Genomic DNA, 15,810 nt, shown 5'->3' with positions numbered 1-15,810 from the left:
GAATATTAATAATAAATAAAAGAAGGATTTTATTGCCTTCAGTGCCAGGGACACAGAGAACAGAACTACACAGGATGAGAGATGCTGTCCACCACTGGAGCCCATGGTGCTGACTGAGGATGCAGTGCTGTAGCAGTCCTGAGCCCCAGCCTCCATCAGCAGCCCTTCCCAATGTGCTGGGCGGTGCCAACCCAGTAAATGCCCCCACAGCAGTCAGCCATCCCTTCCTGGGACTGCAGGGGAGCCGTGTGCCTCTGGCTGGGGCACCGCCGGGGTTTTTATTTTTGAATATTGTGTGAGCTGGCCCACAGTCAGGTGGGGCCAGGGCCAGGAAAACGAACTGGTGCAAGGAGTGCAGCCAAACCCCTCGCCGAGCCCGGCTGCTTCCCAGCCGCGCGAGCGCCGAGAGGATGGGGGGCCTGCGCAGCTTGCGCCGAGTACGTGGCAAAGGGCAAAGTTTTTCCATGGTGTTGCAAGGCTCATACTTCACAGGGGTGTATTGCTCCTCATCCTCCTCCTCACTGCCCCTGGAGCTGTTTGTCTTGCTGCTGGATCAGCTTTTATTTCCTAACAGCCACACACACACACAAATAATAATAATATTCATAGTTAGAAACCCCACACGAGCCAGTCAGTCTTCTGTGCGAACTGTAAAGGGGAAGAAAAATACTGTAACATGCTGAAGTCATTACACAAGGTCGATGCTCTGCTGGTTTCTCATCCCGGCTGAGCACCTCAGTACCCAGCCCCTCGGCCCAGCTCCGGCCTGGGGCTCGGCTGACAAACACAGGACAGACTGAACAGAGCCCACACTGGTTTAGGAACAGCAGCAGTCGGCTGCAGCTCCATGTTTGGGGCAAACACCACAATCCCCCACTGCCTGACGGGTGGTTGTCAGTGCTGGCAAGGCAGAGAGGGGTGTGTGGGGCTGAGTGTGTGTTATGTGTGTGTGGTTTCAGGAGGAAAGTGCTGTGAGTGTCTGCTGTGACTGTGTCCCTCTGAATTGAGGCAGCCCTTCTGCCCCAGTGGGGCCAGTGCTGCTCCACAGGCTGTTGTTAGCAGTGAAAAGTATTAAATAGCACACACAAAAAACAACCCAAACAAAAAACAGGAAAAAGAAACCAAACCCAAGAAACCGAAAAGCTTTACAAATGCATCTGCTGCATTAAATCACCTCCCTTGGGCCAAGCCCCAGCCTTCTGCCAAGCAGCCACGTGGGCTGGGGAAGAGACAGCAGCAGTGTGCAGGAGAGCACACGTAGGTGAGGAGGTGTGTGGAGGGGTGTGCACTGCTGTGTCAGTGTGGGCTGGTCTGCTTGTGGTGGCAGGGGCTGGCCTGCCCCACGGCACCACTGCTCCCCTGGGAAGCATCCCAGGGCTCCCCAGCAAGGGAGGCTGCACAGGCAGGAATTTGGGCAGATGTGGGGGTTGATGCGGAGTGGGGCTGTCTGGTCAGGCCCAGCATGGGGTACAGGGCTGCAGAAATCCCTGCAGCTCTGGCTGGGAACTGGACACTGCTTCCTGCTGCTGCCCATCACACACTGCAGGGAGCGCAGCCTGATCTCAAGCATGGGTGTCTGCTGCGATGTCTCTGGGCAGGACACCAGGGTTCAGCACCCCACCTCAGGAGGCAGCCTAACAGGGACAAAAGTTAAAAACAACCCAAGGTTTTGGACAATGCATAAGCAGCAGGGATGGCCCGTGTCCCCCCATGGCGCCGACCCCAGGACTGCAGCGGTGTCTCACCCACACCTCTGGCACCTGGCATTGCTGCACGGGGCCCCCAGGGCTGAGCTGCATAATCCCTGGACAGGATGTGGAGGTTGGGCAGGGTCAGGCACAGGAATGGGCTCAGGGGGACTGCCCCTGCTGTGCTGATGTGCCAGGAGCCCCAGGGCCCTGCCAGGGAAGGGGCTCAGTCTGGCGGCAGGACCTGCTGCATGTCGGATGCACCGGCCGTGCGCTAAACCAGGGGCTACTGCATGGATTTGACAATGGCCCTCAGGGCATGGGGCATCTCTGGGACGGAGGGGGACGAGCTGTAGAAGGTGTCGGTGTGATTTCTGCGCTGCTCTCGGAGGTACGGAGGGACAGAAGAACTTTTGATGTGGAGGATCCTGGTGTCCATCACTTCACAGTCAATCTGCATCATCACCTCATAGTCCTGCCCATTGATCACATTCTCTGCAAAAGTAAGGATAAAAATAAGGTTAGAGTCAGCCCTGCAAGCTAGCGACCCAACAGCGCCAGAAGCAGAGCTTTCTGGATCGTTTTTTTTGTCTGGAGCAGGAGCTGGGGTAGGGGGGAACTCCTTTCCTTTATACAGCTCCACACATGGAGCTCCATCTCGCACAGCGTGGCCACAGCCTGCTTATGACACCTCAAAGGCCCAGGCCACACTTAGCATGTGCAGCCACACTTAGAAACTAATATGTCTTTTATTTCCCCCTCCTTCATCTGCACATAATTACCGATGGAGTTTGCGCTGTACAACATTTATTACAGAGCTGTTGTTCTTGAGCCACTAGAGTGTGGGGGTGATGGAAGATAAGGTTTATTTAAGAAAGCTGAATGTTTCACTTTGTGTAACCCTCTTGACACTGAGGATCTAGAGGAATTTCTTCACCAGATTATTAATAAAAAAAGCTAAAATGTGATCTCTCAAAAGAATTAACTGTGCCTTGTTACAGTCCTGACCTGGCTGTTGTTCTTGGGTGATGTGGTGACACTGGGCAAGGCCACTACCCTGAGAGACCTCTGGACACAGGGACACCCAGACCAGCACAAGGAACCCCGGCTGCATCACCCCAGTGTGGCCCCAGGCCCAGCACATCTGCTGCTGCAGAAGCTCCTGGGTTACAGGCACAGGCTGTGCACATGGCCAGCATCTGCTGCCTGGATTTAAAGGTGGGAGACTACTCCCTGCATAGACAGTGTGCCCAGGAATGCAAGTTCGGCTTTCCAGGCACGACTAATCCTTGCCTTTCAGAGTCAGAAGACTGCCATTGGCAGGGTTTTCCTCCTGTGCTGAGGAGGATGGAAGATCACCTAATGGAAAGCGTATGGATTGGAGGAATGCAACATACATTACTAATTTTTACTGTTTTCCTGGATTAACTCTGACTCTGGATGACAGCTGACAACCACGGCCGGACCCTCTTGTACCCCACGCCACCTGCAGAAGCCATTAGATCAAGTATGTCTGCTATAGTAATGAAAAGCAGGAGCAAAACCCTTCTAAGGGGGCTGAGAGCCTGCAAGGGAAATCAAAGCTCCCACCTGCAAGAAATGAAATGGAAAATGCTCTGTATGTGCCACTGAGAGACCGAAGCAAGGAGCAGCTGTGCATGTCTCTGTGCCACTGACCCAAAAACCCCGACAAGCAAGCCCCTCGTCCCTCCTGTAGGCCGTGCTGCTGATAAAGCCCCGCTATGACTTCAGGTGCTGCGCCCCCCAGCTGGTTCCCCCACAGGAGGGCCATCCCTCCAGGTCACCCTTCCTCTCAGCACACCCAAAGGGATGTGCTCTTGGTTCCCACCCAACGGGCTCAGGACCAGAGAGCGGAGGGGGTTGGTGGTGCTGCTCAGGACAGGGGGCTGCACAGGGGAGCAGAGAGCCTGGAGACAGCAAATGGGAACAGAGGGGCTCCCCTGGAGACACAGTTCCTCAGCTCTCATGCCGCAGTCGACAGGACCCCAGGGACCCCAGCTATGTGAGTAACAGTGCTCCAAAGCCGCACGTGGGTGAGGTGGGATGGGACAGTGGCCAAGACCCGGAAAACCTCTCGGTAAGGTAGGAAGAGTTTCCTATGTCTGCCCACAGCAGCCAGCACAGCAGGCTATTTTTGGGTTCCTGGGCATTGCACAAGGCAGAGGAGAACAGCAACACCAAGAGCAGCCCATGCAAGAGAGGGAGCTGTGCTGTGTGGGTGGCAGTGGGGAGCATGGGAACCAGCTCGGCCCATTCTGGACAGCTGGGATCCTGCTTCTCCCAGCACTGACACAGGCTCCCCTGTGACTTACCTGTACCATGATTAAATAAGACATAGTCCTGCTACCCCGTGGCAAGAGGTGCTGTGTCTTCTTAGGCTACCCCAGATAGGAATAATCACGCTCATGATGAGCCTCTCTGGCCAGCAGGCATGGAGGGGACATACTCCCCCAGCTCAGACATGGGCAAAGTGCCTAAATCCTGCCCTGGGTCTGTGAATTAGCCCAGGAGTTACAGGCAGGTTTAAAGAAAGCATTTGATTCTTTCCCTTTTTGGGGTGAAGGTATTGTTGATGACGAGCTGCTGCAGCGAGCCTCTGCTTGATTTAATCTCACAGGGATGAGGGCAGTAGCAGGAATGGCTCAATTCCCACTACAGGCATTTCTAAGCAGCCTTTCTCATTACCATTAGCTCCAAAATGACTTAGAAGAGGAGATGGGATGTTCTGCAAAAACAGCAGTTACTTGATGCTGCTGCTGGGGGCCTGGACCAGCTGTGTTTCAAGGAGTGGTGTGGAAATCGTGCCAGCCTCCATGGGGGAGCCCTGCCCAGCCCACCCCAGTCCAGAGGCTGGAGAGGCTGATGCCCTGTGAGCATCCACAGTCTGTGATGGTCTCAGCAAAACAACAGGCAAACGTGACCTGAATGCAGCACAGTCTCATGTTTGGGAAGACTAGCTCACTGTCATTGCAAAAAAATGATTCCACATGGCTCTGTCCTGAGTTTGATACCATTAAACTGTTTCATGATCTGGATGAGGAATAGAGAACGTACTTAAAAGATTTCTGGAAGATGCTAAACTGGAGAGATTTCAACCATCTTGGAGTGGCTGGACTGGATGAGACTGCAGTTTTGATAAAAGAGAGAAGCTGTCCAAAATCTTCAGAATGCATTTCAATCATGGCCAGAGGGAAGTACAATGCTCAAGAGAACTGGAAAACATGAGTAAAAATGGGGCTGGGCAGAAGCCCTGCAGAAAAAGCTTGAGAACTGCAGAGCATCACTGTGCATAAGCCAACAGCATGACAGGACTAGAAACTATCAGCCCCACTCAAGAGAAACAGGCTTAACTTTGACCGAGTTTCTAATGATAACGAAATACAAACCCTGGATGAAAGTACCCTGGGAGACTGGAGGATCTCTGTGACTGGCAGTTTTTAAGGAAAGGCTGGATGACTGCCTGCCCATCAAGATACGGGGTACATAACCCTTGCTCTGCACTGATACTTGAAGTTACTCCTGATATCTCCGACCCTGCCTTTCTGGGAGTGCAGGTGCCTGCCCAAGGCTGGAGCTGTGCTGTTCTAACCCCTTGTGAGCATGAGGGCAACATCACAGAACAGGCCAACAACTTTGCCTGGTGATTCCTCTGTCAGAGGTTTTAAAAAAGCCTGGTCAGGCTTTCTTTCCTTCCCCTCCCACAGGGCCATCCAGCAGTACCAACATCTGGGAGACACCAGTGGAGCAGAAGGCGGGTTTTCCAGAGTGTCCATGCTGGGTGCTGAGCTTGCCAGCTGTGTGTGGCTCATCTCCGGAGGGGTCAGTGTGCACAACCAGTGCTCAGATCAGTGTGTGCTGCCCTGCCTGAGCACGCACCCACCACACCTCCCGGGGAGGCACAGGGCTGCCTGTGAAGCAGGACTGACAGCCCCAGGCTGCTGCCTGCTGCTCTTTGCTGGCTGGAAGGTCAGCACTGCCAGTGTGCATTACACAGGGCTGCCTAACAGCCCAGAGCAACGCTGACACTGAGTGATTTCTAAAGTTTATTGTACTGAATTACGTATGACTGATGTTTTGTGGGATTACGTAAGTGAAAACACAGGAACGGATCTCCTGTAGAGGTGTCTGGGTTTATAAATAGATTTATTGTTCCTCTTTGAAGTTCAGAACATACAGTTTCTCACACGGTACAGCCTCGGGCTTAAGAAGCTATCCTTGCTGGGCCAAGAGACCGCATTGCAGTTAATTATTTGTTAACAGGTTTAAAAGCCATGCTTCAGATGATTGACTATTTCAAATTAACAGCAAAGGTAGTTGTGCCAAGCGTTGCTGTTCTGACTGCACCTTCCCAAAGAGCCTCACTGGCTCTCACGGGCTGTACCAAAATCCCAGCACGAGCTTGGTCTAGGGAACAGAAACCTAATGCCCAGTGCTGCTCCCCAGGGTCTAGGGCAACTCCCCTCATAAAAACCCATGTTGTAAGATCCCACAGATGAAAGCTGAAGTCTGCGGTCCAAACCAAAACCCCAAAGTAAGCCGAGGGTATTAACTACTGTTACAAATTACTGAAGATGACGGAAGATTGTCTTCATATTTGAAGCACTAGATTTTCAAAACTGTCTTATTAGAAAGGCCACAGAACCAAAGTCCCCTTTCTCCCCTCAGCAGCACTGACATGTATCCATCAGCTGACTGTTCATATGTCCGTCTGTGAGATCAGGCACCTAATTCTACAAGAAATGCTGCCTCAGAGAAAGGCAGAAGACAGGCAGAGGGCTTCAAAGGCAGGTAGTGCACTAAGGAAAAATGGTGATGTCAACTGTCTCTCTAGACTTCAACTTTACACATACCATTAGGCTGTTTGGCCCTATGGACACAGTCATAGGACAGCAGATGTAATTCTGGTCATTTACTCTTTCCCACTTACATACATCTTCCCCAAAAACCTTTGCTGCAGGAAAATGCTCATTTTGAAAACTGCAGTTTGCACTGAGGTTGAAACAGAGCTCCCCTGAAAGGCCACCTGAGCTTGCTGGAGTGTTTCAAGCTGAAACCAAACACCATGGAAAAGCTTTACAGCTTTCTGAAGGCGCACTCACGCTTTAGGCACCTTTATAGAGCTTTATTCTACCAGAAAAACTATGAATTTTACCTTACTCTGGGCAGTGCCACAGTGGATTACAAAAAAAATATTCTGTGGGACCAATATTCAGGGCCTGACGACCCCAATCCTACTGTGCTCACTGAATACACGCTGAGGGTACTGTCAACCACATAGATCTGGACTACATGAACTCACTTCTTCTGGTAAGACAGAGGAAGGGAAGCCACTTGCCTCATCTTTAACTACCTGTCTTTGTCAGTAAGGCTAGAGAATCATCCCCTCCCCATGGACAATAGTATAGAGTGAATTTGCTATCCATGGAACCAGTTTAGTTGATGTCAAAATAGGTGCCAGTGAATCTCCTCTGCATAAGGTGGTAAACAGCCACCAACTCTCTTAAAATCTTTGTTGAACAGCTACCCACACCTTTTACACTTTCCACTACTCCTTCTAAAGGGAAAGCTTGCTTTGCCACACCAGATTCCAAAGACACCAAAGTCTGTGTCAGTGTTAATTTACACCAGCAGGAACCAAGGCAGCTTTCAAAGAGCCACCAGACATGCTCCAGTACCTGGTGCTTTGTGCTAGCTGGGCTGAGCTGATGATGCTCAAGCCTGGTTGTAAGAATGATTTAGCACCAAATTACACAATTTATACTGCCCAGGCCCAAAAGAGAGCTCATGTTTAGGGTAGTATGGAGTTCATAAGACGAGGGCACCAGCGGCAGTGGCAGCTCTGGCGTTGGCCTGTTGAAGGGCTGCAGCTGTCCCCAGACATAACTCAGGGGGCTTTCTCTGCACTGCCACTTCTGCAATCTTCCATCTCATCTCTGCTGAGCAGCCCTGACTGTCCTACCCAGCACATCTGGACAGTGTTTCCATCTGAAGGGCTGATATACACTACCAAATAAGTATATAAATGAAGCAGCGTTACGGACTAAAAATACGCTCACTGCAACAACACAGCGGGACTCCTAAAACATTTACAGATTTGCTTGTTAGACAGGATTGTTTGAGGCAAGGGAGAAAGTTATACTGTGACCCAAATAACTTCTCTTTTTAAAAGCAAATTCCCACTTGGAACTATTTCTTAACAAAGCAGTTGCAGTGGTCTCACCTCTGCGGACTCAGCTGTCCTCAGTCCCTGACTGAGGTTAAGGGAGATCTTGGGCATTTCAGGTCTCCAGGTCTCTGACCACCTCTCAGACTGTGAGCCAGGCTGCAGGGTCTATATGTGTGTAGGAATAGGGACCATGGTCTGAAATATTGGATCCACAGGATCAAAGTCACCTGGAGAAGCCATGAGCTGACAGCAAGGAGACAGGGTCTTTCTCCATGTCTAAGCTGTTGGAACATTGATGCCAGAGGATATCCAAGGGAGATCTATATACAGGTGTGAGAGGTAAGCAAGAAAACTGGAAGAAATAAGCTCTCTGTGGCCTCCTCAGGAAATAACAAGACAGAGGAGAGATCAGCACTGGCTGTGGCTGAGGAATACCACATGCCCTTAGCTTACACCACTCTGTGATTTTTGGAAAAGGTCAGCACCTCTGGGCAATGCGGTCAGTGGCCAATCTGTGCCAGATGGTGCTTTGCAGTACCTGGTCCAGAGTGGGAGTTCTCAGGGAGAGGGAAGAGAAGCTGGTTCTTCCCAGGAACCGTTTCCCACCTGATTGCCCACCTCCCCTTCCAATCTTCTTTCCAGCTGCAGTCACTTCCCTCTACAGAGGGAGCTTCCCTCAGCTATAGAGGAGATGCCCCAGCGTGGATCTAATGTGATTGCTCTTGTTTTGCAGAGGGAGACAATGGTCATCTCAGGAAGAGAAGATCAGAATCACCAGTGTTGACCCTCAAAGGCACTTACTTTAAATCTCCCTCAGACAGAGTATTTCTTGGAAAAACTGAGACATTTTTGACAGCTCTGGCTGTGCAATATATGTGTTGTTGGCAGGACATCATTGCTGCAGGATGACTATATTTTAAATCTAACCAGCTGTGGCAATGCTAATGACAAGAGCAAAAAGCCAGAAGAGAAAACAAAGACAAGGGTCAGAGGAGTTTTGCTGCACAGAAAACTCTTGGGAGTGAAGGAGAGAGGCTGGAGAAAGAGCAATGCTTAGTCAGAACCATCCCATGCCTGCTTGGGAGGCACAAAAGAATAAACAAACTTCCCACAAACTGCCTGCAAACCCAGACATACCCACTTGCAAGACAAAAAACTGCACACAGGAGAGTAGCCTAGAAAGGCATTCCAGTAAAGGCTTCTTTCAAGAACTAGGGCTGGAGGGCTTGTCCCCCTGAGTGCAGTAGGGAGGGACTGGGAGCCATGGCATCTCCCCAGCACAGACCCGCATGTGAATCTGCTGGGAACAACCCCTTCATTGCAAAATGTGACCACCTGTTTTCACCTTTTCTTTCCACCTTTTCCAGACAGACTTCTCCACAAGTGAGCCTTCCCTCTTGTCACACAAAAGCTTGCTTCCTTTCAGTGGTCTCAAGGAAGTACCTTTTTCCACTTCTGAATACTCATGTATGTCAATGTGCTGAAGGGACCTCCCTTATCCTTGCTGTCCCTCTGATGGAGCACTTTCCTCTGCAGGAGCTGTGCTCTTGTCCCAGTCTCCTGTAGGTACCAGGACACACTCAACTCTCCCAGATTCTGCCAGTTTCAGTTCCTGAAGCTGTTTTTTAAAAGTTTGCCGCTCTTGTCACCTGCCCTTCCCCTGATATTTATATCACCTCAGTGGTTAACACCAGCACAGGAACTCTTTGCTCCTCCCTTCAGCAGTGCTGACTTCCACTTTAAGCGCTCTTTTACACCTTGGTCCTCCACAGGCCCTAGAGATTCCCTGGCAGGCTTCCTCTGAAAAATGTTTTTATTATTTTTTTTATGCCTCAGGCATGCTGTTTCTTAGTATCTTTTTCTGGCTTGACTTCTTATGGTTTGACATTTAGTCTCCAGAAATCATCCTCTTTTTTTTTCCTATTTCCTCATTTGGCTACAATGTCTATTGTTTAAAAGATATCTTCTTACTTCTATGAATTGACTTTAACGTGTTACTTGAGCCCTTTGTATTTTAAGGGTTCTTTTAAAGATTTTTGCAGTGAGCTTTTAATCTTTAATCAATCTTCATAACATTTGCCAGCATTTCAGTCCAGTCATTTTTCTTTTAATATGTTTTCCTATTCTTATTTAGCCCTTACCTTTGAACTGCAGCATGTGTTTCACCATTTTGATAATTTAATTACTGGACTTTTATCTTTTTTTCAACAGGAAGTGTCACATTTTCATCGACATGGACCTTCTCTATCACCCAGTATCACTTGTATCCTGGTGTTAAAGTGTCTCACTGATTTGAGAGTGAAGGCTGGTTAAGAGCCTGCATTCACTTACAGTTAAAATGTCTTTATAGTTTGGACGGTGTCCAAAGAGTGAGCTGAATTTTCCACCTGTCTCACTTGGACACATAAAGTTACCTCACTTATTTAGATACTGCAATCAGCTCTTGCTCGTAGGAGAGAATTTTTAACACCAACTCTGTGAAGCTTCTGTCTGTGTGGGGCGAGTACTTTCCTCCACATGAGCTTCTCTGATTCAATGCCTTTGCCAGTTAATTATAAAACTGCTGCAGTGCCTGTCTGAACGCAGGACGCTAATAAAGGGAGACGTCCCTTTCAAAGACTTCTGTCTCCCAGCTACAGCAACAGGAGGTTTACAGCTTTAATGTGCAAGTCCTGCTCCGAAACAGAGGCGCCTCCTTTCTCACAGTGAGGGGCAGCTTGGGCTGACAGTCATTTCTTCATCCACATTCACCCAGAAGGCACTTGTGCCATGGCCTCTTCCTCTGGAGCTACTACAGAATAAGACAGGATGGACATAGGTGATTTACAATGAAGTGGTCAATGACAAAAAATCTTCAGATGCTCAGGATGTATTTTTCAAACACTTTCCAAGCCCAGAGGACACCCAGGAAGCATGCCAGGAAGCACCAGGGGTAAGGAGGACTGGATGAAGAGGCAAAGGAAGCTGCAGCATGGAGGACAGACCCAGAATATGAGGAGCAGGCAAAATCCTCCTGGCCCAACTGGCAGCAATCTCCTTAGAGACTGCAACCCAAACACTGAAACAGACCATCTGGGACTGCTGTGCTTCCACTAATCTCTAGGCTTACTCCAGTGATGTTCTCAAGACAGAACTCATAAATGTGACCCTCCTCTCCCAGCTCTGCTGCAGCTTTCCATGGTTTTACAGGGTGAGCTCATTATGGATAATTATGTTTCAGAACACTGCAGAAATAAAGAGCTACCAGAGTTGGCTTACGTATCACAAACATAAAACTGTGTTTGCCACCTGTAATTTCACATTAAGAGGAATTATATAATCCTGAATTTACAACATTTGAAAATACATTATGGCAGACTGGCTGGGCTCGAGGCTAGAATTAGGGTATGCTGCACAGCTCTCAGCACAAGTGCTCTCTGAAGCTGGGTGGGAGAGCGCATCTCCACAGCAGCATCAGCATCCAGGGATAACGAACACCCAGGAGACAGGGGCTCTGCAGCGAGACAGTTCACGCTCAGTTCAAACCAGCTTGGCTCCTTCTGCAACTTCATACTGGCATCAGTACTGCCAGTTTCTTTTTAATGATACTTTGTGAATTTTATAGAAGTGCGTCATTTATATGGAAAAACCAATCTGGTGTAAGAGCTCAACACTGGCACTGGAAATACTAAGCACGAGGCCCAATTAATTTGTGACTAATTCTCAACCCCCTTGATGAACAGTGTGTTCCCAAGGAAATACCATCTGTAGCAATTATCCTGTCTATACAGGGAAGACCAGTCGCACTGGGGCTTGGCCTGCTCTATCAAAACCCATAAGATGTTCTTTCTCATATTAACTAAGGGGCAAAAAGACAGTGAAGATCCTCTGAAATAACCTTCCTGTTATTTTGGATGCATAAAAATAGATTACTCATTTAGCAATTTAGGTAAACAGCTCGTTATGAAAAGTCATTAGGGAATAAGCCTTTATGATTTCATTTCTTGATCGTTTCCTGTCTAACTAAATAAACATGAACTCAAGTGACACAGATTCCATTACTTTTGTGCACAGATTCTTGAATGATTTCTTTCATACTTTTTTGAATAATTTAATCTTCTCCTTCCTGTCAAAGACAACACATATTAACAGACAATGGCTGAGGAGAGCAGTCTCTCAAAGACAACAAATGCTGTTGAAAACTTCTATTTAAGGTTCAGTCTAGGCAATGATCAATTCTGATGTTCAAAGAAATGTAGGAAAGTTTGAGGGAGTATTCTGTTTTGACAAACTGCAGTTTTACATCACTTTTAAAAGAGAACAGAAGTAAGAATAGTAGATTTTTTTTTTACAAGATGACTAAAATGTGTCGTTAAAATTCCTCAATAAAATATGTTCTGCCATCATTTCAATCCTGACCTCTGCAGCACAGCTTTACATGAGCATGAGAGCAGAAACATTAGCAAATCATCCTAGTAACAGGAGAACCACAGTAACCTGACATGCTGCTTGTCCATGGTTGCACATAGGACACAGAAGATTCTCCCTCTTTCTCAGTCCAGGCTCGGTGACTGGTGGTTGCAGTAAGGTCTAACCATGGCTCTGATTTTTCCCTGGTAAGACTTCACCAAATTACTTTCATTCCTCAGCTGGCAGCTCGAGAAGCAAGAAGAGTGACACTTTCAAAACATTTCAAAAGGTCTTACAAGCATTGGAGACATTCTCAGATGTATCCTCCTACATCCTGGTCCAGAGAACTTGCTGCTTTGAAGGACAGTCAGTGACTTTCCTACAAAACCTTAGCAGTCACCCTTCTTTCATCTCACAGATAGGCTGTAACCCCACATATACAGTGTCCAGAGCTTTCTGCTCATAGGGCTGTGCTGAGTTCTCAGCATTTTCTGCTAAATCTGGATGTAAAAGCAGAAACAATGAGGGCAGTATCTCTATGGATCATGCTTTTGCACCCAAGAGATGCGTCCTCTGTGCCTGCTAGAGTGACATGAGCTTCTCAGTCTGGGGCAAGGAGAGCAGCTGTGAGAGGAAGCCACAGGCACCAAGACTTGGCTTTCAAGCACAAGGAGAAGAATGAACCAACAACAGCTAGAGATAGGTGGGGCCATTACCCTCCTGGAAACCATTCTGAGGCTCTTCCAAGTGAGAGAGAAGGCTACTCAAAACATCAAGCAGTAACCTTCAGGGAAGTCAGCTGCTGTTCAGTGGGTGATACGTATTGTTTTAGACCTTCCTCAATGACTGACTGGGAATTCTGCTTCTTGCTCTGAAAAACGGAAATAGCATCCTTTGTTTGCTTGACCTTGAAAGGCAGAGGAAGCTGAAGACCTTATTTATTCAACCCCAAGACATGGGAACTTACAGAACATTGTCACTTCCCGAAGAGCTTTAGTTTTTATTTTCCTTCTCAGCCCATGTGGGTTCTGTTTGCCCTATGGATTTTTCACAGACAGTTTGCTACCAGCCTTGGACATCTATGAGTTGCTTGCACATGGCTGTCAGTTGAAAGAACGTTCTTTGTAGCTTCATGCAAATAATCATGCAGCTTCATGTCAGGAATCACTCCAGTTTTGATCAAAAAGCCTTATCACTTCCCACTTCACCTTTTTAATTAGCATGTGTATTATTTCAGAGCATTTTTGAAGTCTTTTACACCAGTATGATGATGATGGATGCTTACAAGGGAAGCTGAGGGAAGTGGTCACCATCAGAAGCTGGCCAACACAATAGAGCACATGGACTTTGCAAAACTCACTATCCCACTTCACTTCTGCCTTTAGAAGTTTATTTTGATGTTGTGTTTCAAGAAAAAATGTAACCCTTAAAAGAACAGGACTCTTCAAGAACCCAGAAACCTACAAGTGATAGAGGGTCAGGCACACAAACAGCTAAGGCAGACTGAAGACAAGCCCTGCTGGGTTACATTAGACTGAGGACCTATCCAGAATATTTGTAAAAATTTCAAAACCTTCTCTGTCATGGTTGCCAATTCCAAGAAAATGAGCCTCAGATTGCACCAGGGGCTTTCTCATCAGGTCTCTCACTTTTTTTTGGCTGAAAGTGCAGACACCAATCCTCAATTTAAGAGAGCAAAGGATGGAAGGACTTTCACGCTCAGGGAACTGTTTTGCACAGGGATCCTAAGAAGAAAAAACGCCTTTTTAGTGTTTCTCCTGCTGCTAAGGCCACCAGTACTCCTGGTTAGTACACACCTACATAGGCATTTACAGCTGCTCCTACCAAGAGGCAGAGCAAGCTGTGAGAGCACCTCACCTAATCCTAGGGGGAAATGCGTTCATGGAAGGGGCTCTTGGGCCAAACGCTGAATGGAATCTCCAGCCCTGAATGGCTGTACCTATGTTCTCACTTCTCTGTGCTGCAGAGCGGAGCGTGGGGTGTGCTGTGCTGCAAAGCTGCAGGCATTCTGCAGGGCAAAAAAGGCTTGGGGTAGGAAGAGTGGCTTGGCTGTGCTGTACTCTATAGATTATTTGGATCCAAAGATCGATGTCATAACCCACCGCATTTTTTACAGCAGTTAAATAAATAGAAGGCTAATGGCAGATGGTTTCACTTAAACTTCAAGAAAGGCACCGCCTATATGTCAGTTTGGTATTGGTGTAATGAGCCAACAAGATTCTGAATTACAATAAAAGCAAATTTAGGAATGAAACCTACTGGAGACTTAAATGGTCTCTAGTGCATAGTTAGATTTCTAAAATAATAGTTGCAATCCAGCATAACAAACATGACTTGCTTGAAAACAAAAGCTGGAGTTTAACAGTAAATTGCAGTTGGTTTTCATTCCCATGAGAAACTGCAAGATATTTCTTCTTGGAATAACTTCTCCAAAAGGCAGACCAGTGGTGCCTCAAAAACCATGTAGAGTGGGACTAGGTCTCCATGGTTCTGCTTCTTTCCCTCCAGGCTTACCAACACAAAGGCCCTTAGGTACCACCAGGCAGATTTTCTGCAAGTATCACATGTGTCCACAAATGCTGGGGCTCTGATGCTGGGCAGAGGCAGGTCAGAACTGGGCATGTCTGGCCAAGGGGCCAAGAGCAGAGCTGCAAGAGCATCTAGGGGGCTAGAAATGGAGGACCTGGAAGCAAGTATTGACTGTGAACTGGGGGAAAGAGGCTATGAACAGGGTGGGAGGAAGGAAAAGAGAGTATGAGGGAGAGGACTAACGTGTATGAAGGTGCAATAAGTTCCTATACTTAAAAGAAAAATACATTAAATTTATTTAACATACGTTAACACACTAAACATATTTAAATATTGAAATATATTTCTGTGCACCTGCACAGATGCCCTCAGTGAGAATCTGTCTGGCTTATCCTCAGGCCTGCAGAGGGGCATGGGCGGTTCAGGGTGACTGGGAGAAGAAGCATGTGGCAGAAAACTATAAGTAATGGCCATTTTTACTGTTTTCCAACATACAGCAACTGGACACTTTAAATCAAGTCTTCACCTTGAAACTTAATCATGTACAATATCATTCTCCTCAACTTCCATCTTACTGACTGCACACAAGTGCATGCACATGTCTACTACAGTGGTGAGAATGGCTCAAGCCAGCTAAAGTCAGAGTCTCTAGTGGAGCTCAGAAAGTACTAGAGCAATCAAAGTGTGATCAGAAGAGGATCTATCCTGATGGGAGAAGACTGTCCAAGTAATTCAAAGGGTTGCTTCTCAACTGCACTGTTTCCTGCTTGGAAACAGATCCATGGGTAAACTTTAATACACAGAAAAAGACTCCACAGAAAAAAGTAAGTCATGAAGTTTGGAAAGAGTTTCAAAAATAAGACCCTTTTACTTGCATTCCTGTCATCTCCTCTGCCAGGGCTGTGGCAGCAAAAAGGAAGGGCAAGTAAGTGGCAGTAGAAAAGGCTTCCCTTCTTGCACAGAGATCTGGCTGAGGCACAAGAAAAGGCAGGAGGG

At 47.7% G+C, this 15,810-nt stretch overlaps 1 protein-coding gene across 1 annotated transcript in view; it reads right to left on the bottom strand.

Annotated features, from left to right (window-relative positions):
- Positions 1–5: 5 nt before the first annotated feature.
- ATF6 (activating transcription factor 6) overlaps positions 6–15,810 on the bottom strand; it is a 75,789-nt gene continuing 59,984 nt past the window's right edge. The window contains exon 16 of the mRNA XM_050306835.1: positions 6–2,183. Coding sequence (XP_050162792.1) covers positions 1,975–2,183 — 209 coding nt within the window. The 3' untranslated portion in view covers positions 6–1,974. The remainder of the gene's footprint in view (positions 2,184–15,810) is intronic.

This window comes from Myiozetetes cayanensis, unplaced genomic scaffold (genome assembly GCF_022539395.1).
Source record: "Myiozetetes cayanensis isolate MyiCay16 unplaced genomic scaffold, myiCay2020 scf12, whole genome shotgun sequence".
In the NCBI taxonomy this organism is placed as follows: Eukaryota; Metazoa; Chordata; class Aves; order Passeriformes; family Tyrannidae; genus Myiozetetes; species Myiozetetes cayanensis.
Note: the sequence above shows the minus strand (reverse complement) of the source record. Positions and strands in the feature narration are given on the sequence as shown.